At 37.3% G+C, this 24,015-nt stretch overlaps 1 protein-coding gene across 2 annotated transcripts in view; it reads right to left on the bottom strand.

The window, feature by feature from the left end:
- Positions 1-386: 386 nt before the first annotated feature.
- gsk3bb (glycogen synthase kinase 3 beta, genome duplicate b) overlaps positions 387-24,015 on the bottom strand; it is a 37,129-nt gene continuing 13,500 nt past the window's right edge. For both annotated transcript variants that reach the window (XM_048196334.1, XM_048196333.1), the window contains exons 5-12: positions 15,395-15,505; positions 14,762-14,892; positions 13,374-13,480; positions 11,997-12,094; positions 10,307-10,402; positions 9,034-9,220; positions 3,670-3,765; positions 387-3,585 (exon numbers count right to left, since the gene is read on the bottom strand). In XM_048196334.1, coding sequence (XP_048052291.1) covers positions 3,527-3,585; positions 3,670-3,765; positions 9,034-9,220; positions 10,307-10,402; positions 11,997-12,094; positions 13,374-13,480; positions 14,762-14,892; positions 15,395-15,505 — 885 coding nt within the window. In that variant the 3' untranslated portion in view covers positions 387-3,526. The remainder of the gene's footprint in view (positions 3,586-3,669; positions 3,766-9,033; positions 9,221-10,306; positions 10,403-11,996; positions 12,095-13,373; positions 13,481-14,761; positions 14,893-15,394; positions 15,506-24,015) is intronic.

The following is a 24,015-nucleotide window of genomic DNA, read 5'->3' as shown; positions in this document are numbered from 1 at the left end:
ACATCAGATAGTTTCAGTGAAAAACTTGCCATTGTTGTTAACCTGATGAAAACATGATTCAAAATTAGTAATGAAATCACTTCATTTTTAAAGGGTTATAGTTCACCCAAAAGAAAAATTATTTCATTATTTACTCACTCTCCTATAATTCCAAATTTGAATGACCTTCTTTTTGTCCATATAGTGGAAGTCAATGGTCACCAAAATGGTTTAGTCACCAATGTTCCTCAAAATATCTTCTTTTGAGTTCCGCAGAAGAAATGAAGTCATATAGGTTTGGAACAGCATGAGGGTGAAAGCTTTCACTAATACTGACATTGCTGTCGTTTGGTGTTAAGTAAAGAAAAATAAGATATTTAGCAATAAAGAGAGAAGAAGCAGTGTGATGGAGTGAGGGTAATACACTTTATTCAATGCAGTACAGTATCAGGTGACTTCTCTGAACCAGAACACACAAGGGACAGAACGCACATCAGTATGAACAAGAGATGTTCAGCATACTGGGATGGGAGAAGAAAAACGAAAACAAAACAGAACAGGACCAAACAAAACCCATAACAAAACAAAACCAAACAGAACAAAACAAATCAAAAACCCAAAACAAAAGCTGTTTCAGGTGTTTGGTGGCTGTTGATTGACTCTTATGGCTACTAACAGTTCACGTTTGTTCACTTTTCATCTCATTTCGTCGTTGAGAAAGGTAATGAGTGTTTCTTTAAATGCTGAGGAAATCCTCGAAGCAACGTGACTGTTAACAGCACTGGCTAAATACGCAAGGATGAAAAACAGATTAGGCTTAAAAACATATTCGAATAAAGCTTAAAAAGGTCGTAGTGCTACATGACATCAATCTCTTTAAGTGCTGCTGAAAGTATTTTACAAGACCCTAAACACAAATCAAAAATATATTATTGCAAATAATGAGTTAATACTGTAGAATGATATTTCCACACATCATTCATAATCATAAAAAAGAGAAATCATTAAAAAAAAACTGTAAGATTTTCCATCACAATTAAGTATAAGAAATTCCTGCAACAAAAAGTCCTTCTGAAAGTTTAAGTTAAAAGTATAAAAAAAAAAAAAGAAAATGAAAAACATCTATTTTCCCTGCTGTGAGAGTGAACAGACCTGAACAAGAGCTCAGCAGATGAAATTTAATTCAATTTCCCTTTGCCAAGCATACATTATTTAAACAAATGATTGTTTTAATACATAATTTGAGTGATGGAGCACCTTCATATTTTTCCTAATAGTTGACAATTAAAAACCAGTTCAAACGAACAATAAAAGTTTACAGGATGTACTGATACAGTTAAAGGGACAGTTCACCCAAAAACTAAAATTATGTCATCATTTACTCACCTTCATATTGTTCTAATAAAATAACAACAAAATAATAATAATCACTTTTGTGAGATGCTGAATCGTGTCCATACAATGAAAGTGGATGGAGATAAAGATCCTTCAAGCTCCAAAAATTACAAAAACACCTTAAAAGTGTGAAAATAACACATTTATGTGCATATTCAGATTGAACACGATCCTTGAGATATATAGCAGAAAGGAATTATTAGTGGTTGACAACTTAAAAATGTCCTCACATAAAACAATTGTATGACTTCAAACTTTGAATATTGTGCTCAAATCATATGGATTATTGATCTGATACATTTTTTGTAGCTTGACAGCCCTTGGTCGACTCACCATTCACTTTCATTGCATAGAAAAGATCAGTGTGAACAGAGCATTTCCTTTTGGGGTCTATGGAAGAAAAAATGAAAGCATGAAAGTATGAACGCCCATTTCCGCCATCTAAAAAACAAACAAACTTGTAAATCATATTTATGACATAAAAAGATCAAATTATTACATGCTAAGGCATATTTATAATATAAAGTTGAAATTGACCTACCAAGTCGAAATTATGACTTAAAGTCTTAATTTTAAGATTTAAAAAGTGGAAATTGACATGTCAATTATGAGAGTCAAAATTGTGATAAAGTCGAAATTGACTTTCTGTGTTTAATTATGACTTTTAATGTCATGTCAATTTCGACATTAAGTTATAATTTCAACTTTTCATTTCATAGTTTTGACTTTTTGTGTCATAATTATCATTTACAAAAGCATTATATTTTCCTTATTTGGCGAAAAATGAGTGAGTAAACAAAATCAACAAATGATTTTCGTATTTGGGTGAACTGTCATTTTAAGCGGGCAGCAGAACAGATGGATATTCTTTCAACAGCACTTTTGGGAGGTACATAAACAGCCTGAAGTGACTCTTCTGTGCAGATTCAACAACGTATTTAGAGGAACTACACACAACAGCCTCAGTGGTACACTTCCACTAACACTAGGGGACACTAAAGAGGACGCAAGGAAGAAAAACAACAAGAAACGGAGGCAAAGGTACTGTGGAGATCTTATTTTCTTCCGCCTCATCATTAGTGTTAGTTTCCTGATGGAGCAGTCCAGATGGTTCAAGGTTTCACACTGTTTTCAGCCACTTATTCCCGCTAAATTCTAACACAAACGACACAGAAGAGATGATTTCGAGCACCAAATCACGACATCTTTCTTTCGGCTGGGATTTGTGGTGCAGAAACCTGTTCACATGTTCAGTATTAAAGTCCTGATTATCAGATTCGTGCTTTTGTTTCTTTTAGCTCACTAACAGTTCAAGAATCAGCATACAGTATTTATAGACATAAGACGCACAACATGCACTCACACACACACACACACACACACACACTCTCGCTCACAGAAAATGATCCGATATTATGTGTGTGTCAACATCTTTAGAGTTCAGTGAAGTACTATACAACAGGAAGGAGGAAGACGAGCAGAAAACGAATGGATAATGTCACTCCTTCGAAAGTGGTCAAAAAGAAAGAGGTACACAGCAGCATACAGCTTAAGCATACAACATATCCGCCCAATACTGAGGGAAAAGGCAAAAGTCATTAGCATATATTTCACATAGTCTACAGAATGTACACAAGCCCTGGAAATCAGTCCATGGCTCTGAACCGGTTCGGTCATATTGAGCCAATCAGAAACCACCTGCAGTGTCTGTGTCAGACCATAGTCAAAGTCTTTGTCTCTACCCAAAGGTGACCAGGAAGGGGCCCGAGACGATTATAAAAGAAGCAGTGGCTACAGCATACAGATTTCCCTTTAAAAATGTCAAAGTAGACATGTGAAAATGCATTTGTAGTGTAATATATATTAGTGTGTGAATATATATATATATGTATAGAGACAGAGAGAGAGAGAGAGTATTTTCAAACAGCACCGCAGACAGTCCTGAGGTGTGTTTTTGAGCCCTCGTTATGTCCTTTAGAGCAAATAAATTAAAACACTAACAATAAAAACAAAGACAATGGCTGGGGGAAGATTTGGTTGGCGCATCCATCATATCATGAGCTTTTCGTTTCGTTTTAGCCACGCCCATGATTCCCAGGATTGGGCGTGGCTAATAAGCAGCAGCGTTGGCCCATTGATAGATGGATGGGGTTCAAGTTGAAGGATTAGGGGCGGCAGAGGCAGCGTTGGCGTTCGGACCACTGATGGCACCTGGAACAATTAGAGATGATTACAAAAGTGGTTGTGAGAACCACACTCTTGGGGTGTATGAGAGGCTGAAAGTGAAAAACCTACCTGTTGCAGCCGAGGCAGACTGGGCGGAGTTTTCCACCTGGTTCTGAGCATGTGCAGGGATGAGTACAGAGGCCAGCGAGGGGTTACTGGACAACTCTGATCATTAAATACAAAAGATATTAGTGTAACACTTTAATTTACAATAAAGTTCCAGTTGTTAACATTAGTGAACTGCATTAGTTAACATGAACTAACAATGAAAAAAATTCTAAAGCATTTAAAGGGTTAGTTCACCCAAAAATGAAAATTCTGTCATTTATTACTTACCCTCATGCCGTTCCACACCTGTAAGACCTTCGTTCATCTTCAGAACACAAATTAAGATAATTTAGTTGAAATCCGATGGCTCCGTGAGGCCTCCATAGGGAGCAATGACATTTCCTCTCTCAAGATCCATAAAGGTACTAAAAACATATTTAAATCGGTTCATGTGAGTACAGTGGTTCAATATTAATATTATAAAGCGACGAGAATATTTTTGGAGCGCCAAAAAAACAAAATAATGACTTATTTAGTGATGGCCGATTTCAAAACACTGCTTCATGAAGCATCGGAGCATAATGAATCAGTGTATCGAATCATGATTCAGATTGCGTCAAACTGCCAATGGCTGAAATCACGTGACTTTGGCGCTCCGAAGCTTCCTGAAGCATTGTTTTGAAATCGGCCATCACTAAATAAGTCGTTATTTCGTTTTTTTTTTGGCGCTCCAAAATATTCTCGTCGCTTTATAATATTAATATTGAACCACTGTACTCATATGAACCAATTGTTTTTAGTACCTTTATGGATCTTGATAGAGGAAATGTCATTGCTCCCTATGGAGGCCTCACGGAGCTATTGGATTTCAACTAAAAAAATCTTAATTTGTGTTCTGAAGATTAACGAAGGTCTTACGGGTGTGGAAAAACATGAGGGTGAGTAATAAATGACAGAATTTTCATTTTTGGGTGAACTAACCCTTTAATAATCTTATTTAATGTTAATTTCAGCATTTACGAATTCATTATTATTTATTTCAAATAAATGCTGTTCTTTTGAACTTTCTGTTCATCTTTCTGTCCTGAAAAAGCCTTGGTTAGCATGAGAGACTTCTTTCATAAACATAAAAAAATCTTCCCGGTAGTGTGCATGGTAGTGTACATTTGCTTATAACATCAGTTTTGCGTGAATTTGAGATGTATGTTAAAGGATTAGTTCACTTTTAAATAAAATTTTCCTGATAATTTACTCACCCCCATGTCATCCAAGATGTTCATGTCTCTCTTTCTTCAGTCGAAAAGAAATTAAGGTTTTTGATGAAAACATTCCAGGATTTTTCTCCTTATAGTGGACTTCAATGGACTCCAAATGGTTGAAGGTCGAAATTACAGTTTCAGTGCAGCTTCAAAGGGCTTTAAACGACACCAGATGAGGAATAAGTGTCTTATCTAGCGAAACGATCGATCATTTTAGAAAACAATACAACAGTATATGCTTTATAAACACAAATTATCGCCTCTACATGCTTCCTCTTTCCGCATTCTTCAAAAAGCTTACGCTGTATGTCCTATGCCTTCCCTATTCTACTTACAGAAAAAAACGAAACTGGCGCCGCGTTCGTTCCGTAAGTTGAATAGGGAAGGCGTAGGACATACAGCGTGAGCTTTTTAAAGAATGCGGAAAGCGGAAGCAAGTGCAAGGCGATAATTTGTGTTTATAAAGCATATACTGTTGTATTTTTTTTTTTAAATGACCGATCGTTTCACTAGATAAGACCCTTATTCCTCATTTGGTATTAAAGCCCTTTGAAGCTGCACTGAAATTGTAATTTTGACCTTCAACCATTTGGAGGCCAGTGAAGTCCACTATAAGGAGAATAATCCTGGAATGTTTTCGTCCTTTAATACAGTAGTTCAAAAAGATTAAGGGTGTTTTTTTTTAGAAGTGTAACGGTACATGTATTCAACCCGAACCATCACGGTACGGACGTCACGGTTCGTGCATACAGTCAGACGATGAATACAGTCAGTCACAGGCAATCCACACTACAATCCAGAAGGGGGCACGCATGGTAATGCAATGCTGTTTGCTAACCACCACAACAGGAAAAAGAGCAGAAGAAGAAGAGATGATCTATGCACCAACCCAAAACAAGAGTTCTGGGCCCGTATTTATCAAACTTCTCAAAGTGACATTTTAGTCTTAAGTGCTGAGAATTTATGAAATTTACTCATACTTTCAAACTTAAGCATAAAAGCAAGTTATCAAATTTCTTAAAGCTATGAATCACTCTTACTCTCCCAGTTATTTAAGATAGCTCTAGGGGTCTCTTAAGTGGTGAGGAGTTGCCAATAGGGGCTTGTGATGGCACTGAGGAGACAGAGATGTGCGCAAATCTTTCAGGGGAGCAAGAATGTTTTTGAAATGTTTGATGACGAGCAGTTAATCAAACGGTATCATTTGAAAAGAGCAGGCATCATCTTTGTCAGTGCTGATTAATGTTGGTCTGAATAGTTTGATTAAGGGGCTATTCACATATCGCTTTTGTGCGCGCTCATAATAGAAGCGACGCGCAGATCATGTGACAAGAACCAACCGACAACATCGAAAACTCAGCCGAACAGCTGATCGTAGCTGTACAGGGCGGGTTTTTATTTCTCATCTCCATAAATATACCTAGTAGTAAAGCTAATGCAAGGGCTTGAAATCAATTTTTCTTTTGCTGAAACTTCCTCGTCATCATGGAGAGCACAGTTCATGGTTGCACAGCAATGACAGATGTCACGGGAGCACAAGCGCTTGCACGGCCGCGCTTTCCACACGTTTTTAGGCGCGATATGCGAACGGCCCCATTCAGCAAGCAGTAGCGCTTCTTCCTCGTGCCAGTTCGGTTTTCTTTTGGAATCCATGGTGACTGATTATATCATAAAATCTAGGCTATATAGGCTATGGGCAGGTCAGCCCACCGGTTTAAAATGTGCAATTAAAACATGCCGGAAAACGTGTATATCTTTCATTTCCAATGTGTATATCATAATGTATTCTCTTGAAAATACTTTATTGTCAAATGTGTGTGTTGAATGTAGGGGTAACCCTGAATAGTCGACGATTCGAATCTTCGATAGGAGGAGCCTGATTCGACTACCAATCTCACAGTCGAATCATCGCAGAGGTGTTATGAGACGAGATATGGGGCGCTCAATATCTGATTTTACATAGACATACCGGTTCTTTCCCAATAGGTTAATATACAGCCTATTATGTTAATACTATAAATAAAAATGTGAAAAGAAAGAAGCTTTTAATAAATATTTTTAATGTGCGTGAATAAATCCAACCTGTGACCGATTTAAGTTTCACTTCCATGAGACGGCAGATGAGCATCTTTACGGCGGGGATTAAATCTTCAACAATGTCTGGGATAAAGTGTAGAATTGGATGCACTTTGAAATGGTAAAAGATGATCAAAAAAACGTATGATGCAAGTTGTGTTAACAGCTCATGTCCTAGAACTCAACAACGACAAACACTGCGGCGCGCTTCTGCAGGCCAACGAGCTGACTATAGCACGCTATTTGAAAAGACTCAAACTGACACAGGCAGATCGCGTGAAAGACTGGATTTTTCTCTCTCAATCAGGTAGGGTAGCTACAAGTGATTTCAAACTATTTCAGCCGCTTGTAATTAGATTTTTGGATGCTGTGAATGTTTAGCGTTTATTGTCTCTGCAGTTAAAAAGACAAAGTTGACAATTCTAGCTATACTTTCGTTATTTGAATAATTTCTTTAATTTGTATTTATTTATTGATCACTCTGGCTGGCTTGTGTTTTGAATATATGTTCCCCTGCACTTCAGGCATTTTGCATTTTTTTAATTAGGCTATTTTAATTTATTAGAACGGTATATTCTGTTCTAATTCAATTCTGTAAATTAATGTTTGATAAAAAAATATGTTTTTTTTTATTAAATTATTATTATTATTATTATTTTTGGTTTTTGGTGCATCAATGTTGCGCTGTAGATTAGTTAAAGCTTGCTCGCACAGACAATTTAGCCGATGTAATTTGATTTGCCGACATATGAAATGTATATCTGTCTGCAGTGTGGCCTTTCTGCAGCTATTAATATATATATTATAAAGTTTATTGATCCAAAATGTTTTTATTCGTTTTCTTCTATATCTTTGAGTGTTCTGTAGCTACATCGTGGCTGAATGTTTATCCACATTGCCTTTCATTTGTTTAAAAAATATAAAATCATTGTCAGTTTCGTCTATCACTTGACAGGCAGTCGGTTTATAGAAAGATGTTTCTCTGTGCTGTGTGTGAAAGAAAATAAAGCCGCGGGTAGACTATAGCCAGGCCTTACTTCATTTTCCGTGTCCCGCTCCATCTCGTGCACAGTTCAGCGCGCGTGTGAACCTTTCAAAGTCCGTGCGCACTCTCTAGTGGACCACACCCCCTCCCCCTTTATGATTTGACTATCAGTCGAATATAGGCAATCTGATTCGAATCGGATTCGACTATGTAAATCCGTAGTCGAGGACACCCCTAGTTGAATGTAAACTCCTCTTAGGACTTTCGCCATTCAATGTGAATTTATCTGAGAATATTCTTAAATAAGGAAATCTATTCAGTAATTGGTCCAATGCCTATGTCGTCATCCAAAATCCTGTTTGTGGCACAGCAAAGTGTCGTGAATCATCTCTAAGACTGACACATTTAGTCCTACACTTCACTTAAATTACAACTGAGATGCTTGATAACTAACTTTTTTTACTCTTAAGTCAATTCTCAGCAGTGTTCTTGTGAGTAATTCTCAGAGGCTTGATAAATACGGGCCCAGGAACGCAAAAGCTTGCTAGAAGCCTAAATGCTGAGTTTTGATTAATTTTTTGGATGCGCTTCACAAACTTCAGGGAAAGGAAACTGGGACGGCAGAAAGCGGCATCCTGTTTTTTTCTTCATTTTACAAAAGCACAATGTCTTGTTTTTATATGGATTTTTTTTTTTTTACACAAATGCATTGCTTTGCTTCAGAAGGCCTTTATGATGGATGGATATGGATGGAGACACTTTCTTTAGCTCATACTCGTTTGGTAACGCTTACTGACATTATAAAGCTTGGATGCGTCAGGATATTTATTAATATTTCTCCGATTGGGTTCATCAGAAAGAAGAAAATCATAAACACCTAGGATGGCTTGATGTTGTGTAAAGCTCAGGGTAATTTTTATTTGAAAGTGAACTAATCCTTTAACAAATTTTGTTTCATTTAGAAATGTTGAAACATTGTAAGAATTTTAATCCCTGTTTTGGAGCTAAGCAAATGATCTACACATCTGAAAACATGAACCTGCTGTGCATTTGTGTGCCACATACCCTGTGTAGTGAAATTAAACAGCACAGGCCGCTCTCTTCCATTCGGGAGCTTGAGGATGGGCTCACGGAGCTCGTCAAAGAAAGTGTGAGCACAGGCCTCGAGAGGAGTGAGTCGGGCCGTAGGCGTGTACTCCAGCAATCGGGAACACAAGGCTATTGCCTCCGGAGGGGTCCGAGGCCGGAAAACCTAACATATGGACAACAACACTGGTTTTTATTGCTATATAAAACATTTGCACAATAACATAAATTTCTGACTGTCAAAAATATTATTTTTGATATAAATCTAGGTTTAAAAAAGTCACAAGAGAGCAATAAAAGTTACCAATGAAATAGTGTTGGCAGTAGCAACTTTTGACTCAGGCTCCATCTGCGTTTTAATTCTATTAGACCTTTCCTCTGCATCTGACACAATCTCTCACAGTATTCTCATTTCACAACTCTCCGCTCTTGGTATCTCTGGAGCTGCTCTATCCTGGTTCACTTCCTACCTGCCTGAATGTCGGCATTACATCTCTATCCACCAAGCTAGAGTCCACTACTGCCCCTGTCTCACACGGTGTTCCCCAAGGTTCTGTTCTTGGGCCTTTACTTTTCATCATCTACATGTTTCCATTAGGTAGCATTATTTGTCATCATGGCTTTAACTTCCATTGCTACGCAGATGACACTTAACTTTACATCCATTCTCCATGCACTGCTCCTTTTCACACCATATCGGCTTGTATTGATATTTCTGATCTCATTCACACCTACGCCACAGTTTGCAAACTAAGATCCTCTGACACTGGTCTGTTGTTGGTCCCACAGCACAAACTAGCATGATTGGTGGCAGGCCCTTTTGTATCTCTTCCCCCATACTCTGGATTTCCCAACACATCCGCAAACTCGTATCATTACATGATTTCAAAACCCACCTTAAAACATATCTTTTCGCTTCTTGTTTCTGATCCCTAACTTCATGATCTGTTTTAAATTACATGTAATCTATGTTATGTTATGTTATCTATGCTCAGTGTATCTGTATTGTCTCTATGTCTGCTGTCGTGTTTACTTGTTATAATATTGTAAAGCAACCTTGAGTTTGCAGAAAGGCACTATAGAAAATAAACTTATTATTATTAACTTTATAAGGCATTATAAAATTTAAAATAATAAGGGTGTAAAGACAGCAATATAGAAGACAGAATCAAAGCCTAGAATTAAAGTAAGGAGAAAAGAGAAGGATAAAAGTGTTTCCAAGCATGAAGCACATGGAAACACTCATGCTAACCTTAGTCCACGGGTGGGCCTTTATCTGTGGAAACTTGAATTCGGTGTAATTTGGGTTCATCTCTCGAATCTGCTCTCGTGTAGGAGTTCCCAGCACCTGGAGGAAACAAGTTTTCTTATTCTGTTTCAGGTGTTATATATAGCAGAGTCCAAATCAACATTGAACTGACCTCAGCTGAACAATGACACTATTTTTTTAGAGCTGCTTTACAGCAGAATTGAACTCTGTTTGCATCATTGAATCATTATTTTCCTGTTTATCCCTGTAAAGCTGCTTTGAAACAATCTGCACTGTATAGAGCACTATGGAAATAAAGGTGACTTTACTTGAGAGTTCACACTTCAACAATATACAGGGAATTATACAAGATACAGGGAAATGTTATCATTGGAATCACTTTCAGAGCAATTTATTTCCAGCTGGTCACAAAAACAATGACAGCCAATCAGAATCTTAGAATAAACATTAGAATAAATTTTATTATTAATAATGTATTAGTATAGTATCTATTCCTATTTAGAATAAGTTTTTATTTTTATATTTTCAGTTTTCATTTTAATTGAAGTTTAAGCAATTTTATTGTGTTTTGCAGTTTTAGGTTTAGTAATTTTAGTACTTTAACTTTTTTTTTTCTTTCAGTTAGCTGCCAAGGAGGCAATAGATTTAATGGTGCCCTAGAATCAAAAATTGAATTTACCTTGGCATAGTTGAATAACAAGAGTTCAGTACATGGAAAAGACATACAGTGAGTCTCAAACTCCATTGCTTCTCCTTCTTATATAAATCTCAATTGTTTAAAAGACCTCCGGAAAACAGGCAAATCTCAACATAACACCGACTGTTACGTAACCGTCGGGATCATTAATATGTACGCCCCCAATATTTGCATATGCCAGCCCATGATCAAGGCATTAGACAAGGGCAGCCAGTATTAACGTCTGGATCTGTGCACAGCTGAATCATCAGACTAGGTAAGCAAGCAAGAACAATAGCGAAAAATGGCAGATGGAGCAATAATAACTGACATGATCCATGATTACATGATATTTTTAGTGATATTTGTGAATTGTCTTTCTAAATGTTTCGTTAGCATGTTGCTAATGTACTGTTAAATGTGGTTAAAGTTACCATAGTTTCTTACTGTATTCACGGATATCAGAGTCATGTCGTTATTTTCATTTTTAAACACTTGCAGTCTGTATAATTCATAAACAACTTCATTCTTTATAAATCTCTCCAACAGTGTGTAATGTTAGCTTTAGCCATGGAGCACTATCAAACTCATTCAGAATCAAATGTAAACATCCAAATAAATACTATACTCACATCATCCGACGCATGCATGCAGCATGCATGATGAACATCTTGTAAAGATCCATTTGAGGGTTATATTAGTTGTGTGAACTTTGTAAATGCACTATATTATAGTTGAGAGCTCGAGGGACAGTGAGAGCGAGATTTAAAGGGGCCGCGCACTGAATCGGTGCATAGTTAATGATGCCCCAAAATAGACAGTTAAAAAAAATTAATTCAAATAAATCTATGGGGTATTTTGAGCTGAAACTTCACAGACACATTCAGGGGACACCTTAGACTTATATTACATCTTGTAAAAGCTGGTTCTAGGGCACCTTTAAACTTAATTTTAAGATTATTTATGAAAACTACAATGCAACACACACTTCCACACCTTGATAATTTCAACGAGCTGATCGACGCCGCTGTCGCCTGGAAAAATCGGCTGTCCAAGAAGCAGCTCAGCCAGTACGCAACCAGCCGACCAAATGTCTGTATAGAAAAATGAAGAAAAACACTGAATATTACAGCAAACACTCTTCATTTCATTAGCATGTCTCAGTGTTGTTTTTGAGTTCTCTAAGCATTACACAACAACTTTGTTGAAGCATTAAGACAAGAAAAAAATAAAAACTGATACAATATCACTTGTTGATGCATGTAATTTTGTAAATTAATGTCTTTTAAATCACACATTACTGAATATATCTGAAAGAAATTAATACTTTTATTTAGCAAAAGTGACATTAAAGACATTTATTATGTAACAAACATTTCTATTTTAAATAAATGCGGTTCTTCTGAACTTTCTATTTCTTTTGAAGTTTTCCTGAAAAAAAAAAAAAGCTTCAAAGTTTCCACAAAAACATAAAGCAGCACAACTGTTTTCATTATTGATAATAATAATAAATGTTTCTTGAGCATCAAATCATCATATTAGAATGATTTCTGAAGGATCATGTGACACTGAAGACTGGAGTAATGGTGCTGAAAATTCAGCTGTGATCACAGGAATAAATTACATTTTAAAATTGAAATAGTAATAATTATATTTCACAATATCACAGTTTTACTGTATTTTTGATCAGATAAATGCAGCCTTGGTTTGCATAAGAGACTATTTATTTTTATTTATTTTTAAATCCTAAATAGAAATATTTTTGACATCACAAAGACTCTATGATTTACTCAATGTAACACTCAAGCTAAATAAAATTTAAAGTCCTGTTTATATTATCACTGCTTTTATGTGATAAAGTATAACAGTACAGGATTTTGTATGATACTGAGGCCTAGTCCACACCTACACAGGTATTTTTATAAAAGTTTTTTTCCCCTCCATTTAAAAAAAAAAAAAAAAAATCAGGTCCACATGAAAATGCAAAAACGTGCTATGAAGCTCTGTCAAGAGCATGCCAAACCAACAGGTGGCGATATAACCCTAACCATACAGCCATGTTGGCCAATCAGAAGCCTGTAAAAAAAAATGGTTATTACCAGTTCCAGTTTCGACGTCACAAGCCAAAATCTCCAGTTTCACCGTCTACACGGCAATTCTGACTTTATAGAGAAAAAAAGTCAGAATTGCGAGTTATAAAGTCAGAATTGTGTGATAAAAACTCGCAATTCTGAGAAAAAAGTCAGAATTGTGAGGTAAAATGTCACAATTACCTATTTATTTATTTTTTTTCGTGGCAGAAATAAGCTTCCATATCTATGCTGGTGGTGTAGTTTTAAAAAGAGTTTCAGAACACAAAGGGCAGTAGAATACCTATGCTGGAAGTGTAGTCTGTGGCTCCGAAAATGAGCTCAGGGGCTCTGTAGTACCGCGAGCAGATGTAGGAAACATTAGGCTCACCACGCACCAGCTGCTTTGCACTGCAGGAGACAGAAAGAAACGGAACAAATGCGACAGAGAGAATTAGACATACAGTAACCAGAAATTACACCAACAACAGTGAACATCAAAACAGCCATCATCATCATCATCATCATAAGAACAATAATCATAATCATTATCACCAGACACTAACTAGAGCCAAAAGTTTGCTAACTACAGAGGAACTTTAAAATCTTGAAATCTTGTTTATTTAAACAAAGTCAGACACAGATTTAGATCAGAATGCTCAAAGTTAAATTTGTCGGATGGCTGGATCTGATCCGTGAAATAGTCACTTTCGCACATGAGACTTGTTCAATTGCCGTGAAATTGCCAGATGAAGTTTTCCAGTAATGGTACCACATCTGTTATTCACACAAGCAAAGTTTTTCTGTTTTATAACTGCTGTCGTTCACACACTACCACCAAAATGCCCTCAATCCCTCAACCAACCTCATGAGTTGCATCCTGGGATGCCTTTTAAACAGTATAGACAGAGCTGACATTGTGTATAAGATGGACAAATGCTGCATGCTTTTCCTTGACTGTCATCTCCAAATAATAATTTTGTAAAGAAATACATACCGTATGTACACTACCGTTCAAAACTTCAGTATGATTTTTTTCATGTTTTTGAAAAGCGTCTCTAATGCTCATCAAGACTGCATTTATTTCATCAAAAATACAGTAAAACAGTCATATTGTGAAATATTATTACTATTCGAAATAAGTTTAGAATTTATTTTAAAATGTAATTTATTCCTGTGATCAAAGCTGAATTTTCAGCATCATTACTCCAGTCTTCAGTGTCACATGATCCTTCAGAAATCATTCTAATATGCTGATTTGATGCTCAAGAAACATTTCTTATTATTATCAATGTTGATAAATGAGAATGGATGTTGCTTAATATTTTTTTGTGGATTTTTTTCAGGATCATTTGATGAATAGAAAAGAACAGGATTTATTTAAAAAAGAAATCTTTTGTAACATTATAAATGTCTTTACTGTCACTTTTGATCAATATAATGCATCCACGCTGAATAAAAGTATTTATTTATTTTAAAAAAATGACTGACCTCAAACTTTTGAACAGTAATGTAAACACAATTTTTATTTAATTTCAATCACCAAAAGGTTTCTAAGATCATAAGCATCGATACAGAAGAACTTTAGTCAATGTCTCAAATATCTTTTACTCAAGATCTCATTATGAACAAGGGCTGTTAACTTTACAGCAGGTGCTTTAGGCATGAAGGAACCCAATTTCCCCGTCTCACCTTCCAAAGTCACAGAGTTTGAGTACAGCTGTCTCTGGATCGAGCAGGAGGTTCTGCGGCTTGATATCTCGATGGCAGATCCCATACGAGTGGATGTACGCCAAGCTGCGGAACAACTGGTACATATATAGCTGAAAACACACATAAACAGTGACTTTAATACAGCGGAATTTGCAAGCTGAGACAAATATACAAATTAACCCACTGAAAGCTCAGAAATGAACCAAGATATGGCACAGAACCCCATGAAAACAGGAAAATCCTGCTCTTAAAGGGATAGTTAAATTATCCCATAATTTACCCACCCCCAAGCTGTCCTAAGTGTATATAACCGATTGTGTTCGTCTGAAAGAAGACAGTCATATACACCTAAGATGGCTTGAGGGTGAGTAAATCATGGGATCATTTTCATTTTTGGGTGAACTAACCCTTTAAGACCTCTAAACCCGCAAGTATTGACAAAGGTTGACAAATGGCCATGGTTGACCATGGTTGACAAAGCTACAACAGAAAGCCCATAGTTGACTGGATTCATTAACTACGTTTTGCAGTTTTGGTCCATGAGCTAGACCAGCACCAAATCACACATCTTTAGAGTAGTGAATCATGTCAGACTCTATTAAGAGATGTTACCTTCACATAGACCATGGGCAGATTCTGCTTGGCTCTGCTGTACTGTCTGGCCACTCGGTACACGTTTTCAGGCACGTAGTCCATCACCAAATTCAGATAAACCTCATCCTTCTGTGGGCGTGAAGAAGAAGACAAGGGAGGGTCAAAAGAGAGAGTATATTATCAAGCCCAAAATTTTAAAGGTGCCCTAGAACGTCTTTTTAAAAGATGTAATATAAGTCTAAGGTGTCCCCTGAATGTGTCTGTTAAGTTTCAGCTCAAAATACCCCATAGATTTTTTTAATTCATTTTTTTAACTGCCTATTTTGGGGCATCATTAACTATGCACTGATATATAGGTTGCGGCCCCTTTAATTCTCGTGCTCCCCCGCCCCCGGAGCTCATGCTTGCCTTGAACAGCATAAACACAGTTCACACAGCTAATATAACCCTCAAAATGGTGTTCGTCATGCAGCATGTCTAATCGCGTAAGTACAGTATTTATTTGGATGTTTACATTTGATTCTGAATGAGTTTGATAGTATGCTCTGTGGCTAAAGCTAACATTACACACTGTTGGAGAGATTTATAAAGAATGAAGTTGTGTTTATGCATTATACAGACTGCAAGTGTTTAAAAATGAAAATAGCGACGGCTCTTGTCTCCGTGAATACAGTAATAAACGATGGTAACTTTAACCACATTTAACAGTACATTAGCAACATGCTAACGAAACATTTAGAAAGACAATTCACAAATATCACTAAAAATATCATGTTATCATGGATCATGTCAGTTATTATTGCTCCATCTGCCATTTTTCGCTATTGTCCTTGCTTGCTTACCTAGTCTGATGATTCTGCTGTGCACATCCAGACGTTAATACTGGCTGCCCTTGTCTAATGGCTTGAACATGAGCTGGCATATGCAAATATTGTTACGTAACAGTCGGTGTTATGCTGAGATTCGCCTGTTCTTCGGAGGTCTTTTAAACAAATGAGATTTATATAAGAAGGAGGAAACAATGGAGTTTGAAACTCAGTGTATGTCTTTTCCACGTACTGAACTCTTGTTATTCAACTATGCCGAGGTAAATTCAAATTCTGATTCTAGGGCACCTTTAAACAGTAGTGTTATATTACTCAACTGTCTTTGGATTTTGATCGTATCACCCACCCCTAAACCAGAGTTTTATTCTATTCCCAAAATGTGTATACTCTGTTTACATTTAGATAACACAAACGTCTCCTTGGTGGACTTGGTGGACTATAGGGAGTAAAGGGGGTCTGAGACTCATCACACATGAGACACATTGACTATTTCAACAGTCATTATTTCTCTCTTTCCCCCAGAGACAAGTACTCCTTAATGTAGCTGGAAAATGAACCTGTCAAAGGCACTGAGCTGATTCCTGCCTCGCAACAGTGAGATCAGCTCCGAAATTATCCTGTGATTGGCTGAGTGTTTTCTGAGATGTTCTGTGATTGGTTGTTCATACACACATACAAATTCTTAGATAAAAGAGGCTGCTAAATGACAAATATTAATATCAAGGCTCCATTCTGGTGCTTTCATATAGGTACTAAAAACAAGATTTTTATGCATTATAATAATACAATGATAATTGTTAATAAAAAGAGATGGCCTTGATGCTATTGCTGCTCAATACAGCATTTCAATCAATGTTAAAATACATGATATAGTAACATCTGCAAATAAAATAAAATAATGTGCAGTATGTACTATGTACTGCATGATATATGCAATGATAAACTTTTCAAATGGTATAGTAGGCTACATTGTTGTCAACATCAAGATGTAGCATGTTTACACATATGGAAATATGTAGCTAAAATATGCATAAAGAAAATAATTATAGCCTTTAAAGATGCAGTATGTGATTTCTCAAAATCATTGTTGAACACTGTTGATATTTGAAATCAACCCAAACACACACACCCATCCTTTTATTGCTCTGCCCCCAAAATGGCTGCTGATTGGCTCATTCAATCTCCTCCCAATGATGAATGGACATGCCTCCTACTGATGATTGGCTCACTCACTCTCCTCCCCCATCATGCATGGACACGCCTCCTACTGCTGATTGGCTCACTCAATCTCCTCCCAATGACGAATGGACACGCCTCCTACTGCTGATTGGCTCACTCACTCTCCTCCCCCATCATGCATGGACACGCCTCCTACTGATGATTGGCTGACTGGCTCGCTCACTCACTCTCCTCCCCATCACGAATGGACACGCCTCCTACTGATGATTGGCTGACTCACTCTCCTCCCCCATCATCCATGGACACGCCTCCTACTGCTGATTGGCTCACTAACTCTCCTCCCCCATCACGAATGGACACGCCTCCTACTGCCAATTGGCTACAAGTCTGTTGTACCACTTTCAAAAATGTTTTTCAAAAATCGCTTACTGCACCTTTAAGACTGATTGATTGATTATCTATTTATTTATGGCAATTCACACAATTACTTACATGGACGTAATTCACATAAAATAACAGAAAAAAAAATGCATTTATTTTATTTTTTTATTACTATTTTCTCTTTCTCTCTCACCTTAGTATCTTCACATGATGAGTGAAATCTGATGTACTGTAATGTAACTGCAGCAACCCTATCATTGTCCCTGTAGGGGCTCCATAGAATGCATTATTCAATTTCCACGCCTTTCCGAATTGGGAATTAGGCTTCAGACACATCCCTAGTCCAATCAAATATAAAGTCAAGAAATGCAATAGCCAGTGTAGTGCGCTTTGTTGTAGACTGCACATATTAGTTGCATACTGTACTGAGTCGTGATCTATTGGCGTGATAGTCAGTATCCATGAACTTTGACTGAACCGCACCATTGCCAAGAGAGTCAACAGGCATGTAAATGGGTAAGCGTTCTGTCTGGACAGGGTTACATAACTGAACTGATCCTGTTTCTGTGACACCAGGGGAGCCGTCAGGACAAAGTCGCAACAGTCAGACACTATGTCACCCTTCTGGAATGGAGGGTTAAATCGCTGCTCTCGCTGTCTGTCAATGAGAAGGGCATAGATACCTGCTTCACAGGCCATAAACAAATGCAAATGCAGACATGAATGCTAAGTCAACACGTGAATGCATGTGTTACTGTAGTGGTAACAACTCTCTGTGCTCAAGGGGGCAGTAGAGTTTCCTTCAAATTGCAGCACTACTTATACTTGCGTAGAGTAGCGGTTCTTAACCAGTGAGACTAACCACAAAACTACCCATTTAATAGTGCAGATAGCGAAATAAACAGGCCTATCAACTTTTAAAAGGAAGGAAGAAAGTGTTGCATTCAATAATGTTCAAAATTTTGGGGTCAGTAAGATTTTTAAATGTTTTTGAATGATGATGCTTTTTAATTTTTAAATTAAATTTTATTTTAAAATGTAATTTATTCCTGTGATTTATTTGAAATAGAATGTTTTGTATCATTATAAATGTGTTCACTGTCACTTTTGATCAAGGTAATGCACCCTCGCTGGATGCAAGTATTAATTTCAGTGTATATTTTTGTTGAAATTAAAGACCATATGACCATGCAAACTGCATCTGTTACTAGCCAAGTTAAGTGACAAGTGCACATATCCTCAAACCATAATCACATACCAGACTTGATTGGTTGAAGGCGCTATTTTTGTCCTGAATGTGGTGTAAAATGTGTTTCAGGCCATAGTGACACTTTAATCCATCATGACTGGCCATTCACTTACAGCATCCTACTTTCTGTACCGTTCCTTTTCTTTTATGCCTCAAAGCAACCCTCACACATTACCTCTTTCTCAATGTCTTTCTGTCTTTGTTACAAAAAATATGCCCTGCCATTGTGTGCAAGAATAACTCAGGAGTAACTGAATACCCTGCAGCCTCTCGTATGTGCATCGGTGTGTACGTGCGTATTTAAAGGATTAGTTCACTTTCAAATTAAAATTTCCTAATAATTTACTCACCCACATGTCATCTAAGATGTTCATGTCTTTCTCTCTTCAGTCGAAAAGAAATGAAGGTTTTTGATGAAAACATTCCAGCATTTTTCTCCATATAGTGGACTTCAATGGTCAAAATTACAGTTTCAGTGCAGCTTCAAAGTATTCTACATGATCCCAGATGAGAAATAAGAGTCTTATCTAGAGAAACCATCAGCCATTTTCTAAAAAAAAAAAAAAAAAAAATTATAGACGTTTCTTGAACTAGCTCTCCTCTTCAAAGTCAAAGTTTGAACTAATTGTTATATACTTGCACTAGCATGTAGCAATATGACAATTTAGTTCAAACTTTGACCTGTGGAGGGCAGTAATACACTTAGCAGTGTCTACACTGCTGGAATTCTAATAGAGAAGAAGAAGAAGAGCTGGTTCAAGATGAGCATTTATGGTTAAAATTTATAAAATAAAAAAAAATATAAAAAATTTAGAAAATGAGTAATGGTTTCTCTAGATAAGACCCTTATTCCTCCTCTGGTATCGTTTAAAGTCCTTTGAAACTGCACTGAAACTGTAATTTTGACCTTCAACCGTTTGGAGGCCATTAAAGTCCACTATATGGGAATAATCCTGGAATGTTTTCATCAAAAACCTTAATTTCTTTTCGACTGAAGAAAGAAAGACATGAACATCTTGGATGACATGGGGGAGAGTAAATTATCAGGAAATTTTAATTTGAAAGTGAACTAATCCTTTAAGCTGCAGTCCATAACTTTTTTGGGTTAAAAATGACCCAAAATTAATTTCTGAGCAAGTACATAAATGAATTTTTGAGCAAGTACATAACCAGCCAGTGTTTAAAATTATCTCCTTGCCTTAGCCCAAATCACAACGGTGAGCTTGTAATAATGTTTTCTAATTCGGATGGTACTGGTAGGTTTCCGTGGAAAATTCGAGCATGCCGCCGTTCGTCTTTGTGTCATTACATCACGTCTGTTTACATAAAGAAGGAGCCCCAGCTAGTAGGCTATATGGCATGTGGCATGTGATGGCATGTGATGCTGGAGGTGGCGGATCATTTATAGCCTTTTCTCACAGCAGCTCCAATAATTAAACTTATAATTTTGATGGCGGATTGTAATCCAGAAAGGCCCAAATGACAATCATCAGTGACAACTGGAGATTCACCCATAGTCAAAAGCAAAAGACTTCGGACTGCGGAGTGGATACTGAAATTGAAATCTACAGGTAACGCTAATATACACTAAATACACAGTCACGCAAAGCTGATGTTGTTAACATTAACAATTTGAGAACAAAGTATAACAATGATAATAATTAACACGGTTTGATGTGATATGAGCTAAGTGATCGTTAGATTTAATCACCACTGGCAGTGCGATTGTAATGCTTCTTATCTCAGTTGGTCAGAACAAAAGTGGCAGATATGTTACTTTTTCAGATGACATTTTCCAGTGAAAATTCTTATACGGCTACAGGGTGATGCGGACAGCATCCATATCACCCTGTAGCCCAAGACTGGTTGACCACTGAAGCTAAGCAGGGCTGAGCCTGGTTAGTACCTAGATGGGATACCTCCTGGGAAACTAGGTTGCTGCTGGAAGAGGTGTTAGTGAGGCCAGCAGGGGGTGCTCACCCTGTGGTCTGTGTGGTCCTAATGCCCCAGTATAGTGACGGTGACACTGTACTGTAACAAGCACCGTCCTTTGGATGAGACGTTAAACCAAGGTCCTGACTCTCTGTGGTCATTTAAAATCCTATGGCACTTCTCGTAAGGAGAAGGGGTGTAACCCCGGTGTCCTGGCCAAACGCCCTCCATTGGCCCTTACCAATCATGGCCCCCTAATAATCCCCATCCATTGAACTGGCTCTATCACTCTCTCTCCACCTACAGCTGTTGTGTGGTGAGCACACTGGCGCCGTTGCACTGTGGCCGTTGTAAGTTGATGCTGCACACCAGTGGTGGTTGAGAAGAGACCCTAGATATGATTGTAAAGCGCTTTGGGTGTACAGTAGTACATATGAAATTTTATAATACGTCCTGGGACGTAACAGCACTATAAAAAAATGTATCATTCATTAATTAATTAATTCATTATGTTGGTCATACTTCCAAGACGTAGAATCTGTGTTTCCGAAGTACAGTATCCACACCAGTATGGTGATTGACAGCAAACATTAGATTCATCTGTGCTGAGGACGAGCCGTGCTGATGCACAATCCATGTAAAGATGATAATTCCACAAATAACTGCAATTGCAGGTTTCAAACAGAGATGGCGACAGAGTAATATACAAGATGTAATATAAGTCTAAGGTGTCCCCTGAATGTGTCTGTGAAGTTTCAGCTCAAAATACCCCATAGATTTTTTTGTATTAATTTTTTTTAACTGCCTATTTTGGTGCATCATTAACTATGCACCGATTCAGGCTGCGGCCCCTTTAAATTGCGCGCTCCCTGCCCCCCCCAAGCTCTCGACTATAATACAGTGCATTTACAAAGTTTACACAGCTAATATAACCCTCAAATGGATCTTTACAAGATGTTCGTCATGCATGCTGCATGCATGCGTCGGATCATGTGAGTATAGTATTTATTTGGATGTTTACATTTGATTCTGAATGAGTTTGAGGCTATGCTGCGTGGCTAAAGCTAACATTACACACTGTTGGAGAGATTTATAAAGAATGAAGTTGTGTTTATGCATTATACAGACTGCAAGTGTTTAAAAATGAAAATAGCGACGGCTCTTGTCTCCGTGAATACAGTAAGAAATGATGGTAACTTTAACCACATTTAACAGTACATTAGCAACATGCTAATGAAACATTTATAAAAACGATTTACAAATATCACTAAAAATATCATGATATCATGGATCATGTCAGTTATTATCGCTCCATCTGCCATTTTTTGCTATTGTCGTTGCTTTCTTACCTAGTCTGTTGATTCAGCTGTGCACAGATCCAGATGTTAATACTGGCTGCCCTTGTCTAATGGCTTGATCATGGGCTGGCATATGCAAATATTGGGGGCGTACATATTAATGATCCCGACTGTTACGTAACAGTCGGTGTTATGTTGAGATTCGTCTGTTCTTCGGTGGTCTTTTAAACAAATGAGATTCACATAAGAAGGAGGAAACAATGGTGTTTGAGACTCACTGTATGTCATTTCCATGTACTGAACTATTGTTATTCAACTATGCCAAGATAAATTCAATTTTTGATTGTAGGGCACCTTTAAGGTGAGGAGGCTGATATTTTGTGAATTGAACGTGTTTACAGAGGGATAAACAAGGCTTTACATGACTGGAGTAATGACGCTGACAATTCAGCTTAGCCTCACAGGAATAAATTACATTTTAAATTTTATTCAAATAGAAAAGCGTTATTTTAAATTGTAATAATATTTCACAATATTAATTCTTTATCAAATAAATGAAGTCCTGGTGAGCATTAGAGAATTCTCAGACCCAAAACTTTTAAACAGTAGTGTTTATTTATACAAATATATCCTACATATAAAAATATGTTGCAAAAGATATGTGTTTATTATATTTGTGAGGCAGTTAAAAGGTGTTAAAGGTGCACTATGTAATATTGACAGATAGCAGACACCGAAGCCATGGTGTTGAAATACTATTGGGTAAATTGGCAGTGGGCATAACCACACAGTCCAAAACAAAAACAGACATTCTGACACACATTTCAAAGTAGAATAACTGACTAGAACACCGCTTTTCAGAAAAACAAGTATGTGAACTTAAATAAAAAATATGATGGTATTTTTATGCTTTGGTACAGTCAAAAAAATTACACAGAGCACCTTTTAAAGAGCAAGTGAAAATCTAAACTTCTGGCAAAGGCCAGCAGAGAGGAAAAAAAACATATATACTGTTAAGCACTGCTTTAGTCACGGAAAGGCCCTTGATTGCTTTTCTGACTGATGTGACACTTCAATTGAATTCACTCAATCTAAAACATAAAGGGAAACAAAAGGGTATGTGGATGAAAAGGACGTGTTTGCTCAGAAAAATCCAAAACCAGTTTCAAAACCACAATCATTTCCAAAACCACAAGCAATGCATGAGGCTGCAATCTATATTTATATATGAATGTGGCCCTCCTGACTGAAGTGGACTACCTCTGACATAGACTATGCATATATGAACGTGGTTAGGGTTAGGTTACACTTGATATTCTTTCTCAAAAAGAAAGAAGCGGTTGATTTTGGATGTCTGCAGCTTGTATAACTTTACTCTGTAAAAGCATACTCTCAGGTATGTAATGCTCTCGTACGACCTTGACCAGACTCTGATCCTATTTGTGTGATCTGCGTATAGACTGTACATTAAATGTGAAGTCTGAACTCAGTGAACTCTCTTCTAAACACACACAGTGTTCCTTTGGTTGGCTGCACAGGAGCCAGAGCTTGTCATACAGTAAAAATAGGGCTGGTCTAACAGTTTATCTTCCCATCAATCAAAAATTGTGACAGGTTTTTCCACCAGGGCTATCGCAGGATTACCCAGAAATCACATCCACAGGTCAACACTGCAGGGCCTGAGCATCAAGTGCTGTAAATCACAACAGAAATACCACCCTGTTGGGATAGCAAGTGTCTTCTGCTAAATATACTGTAAGACTGTGCATAGTA

This window comes from Megalobrama amblycephala, linkage group LG7 (genome assembly GCF_018812025.1).
Source record: "Megalobrama amblycephala isolate DHTTF-2021 linkage group LG7, ASM1881202v1, whole genome shotgun sequence".
In the NCBI taxonomy this organism is placed as follows: Eukaryota; Metazoa; Chordata; class Actinopteri; order Cypriniformes; family Xenocyprididae; genus Megalobrama; species Megalobrama amblycephala.
The sequence above is the reverse complement of the archived record's forward strand: the minus strand, read 5'-3'. Positions and strand labels throughout refer to the sequence as shown.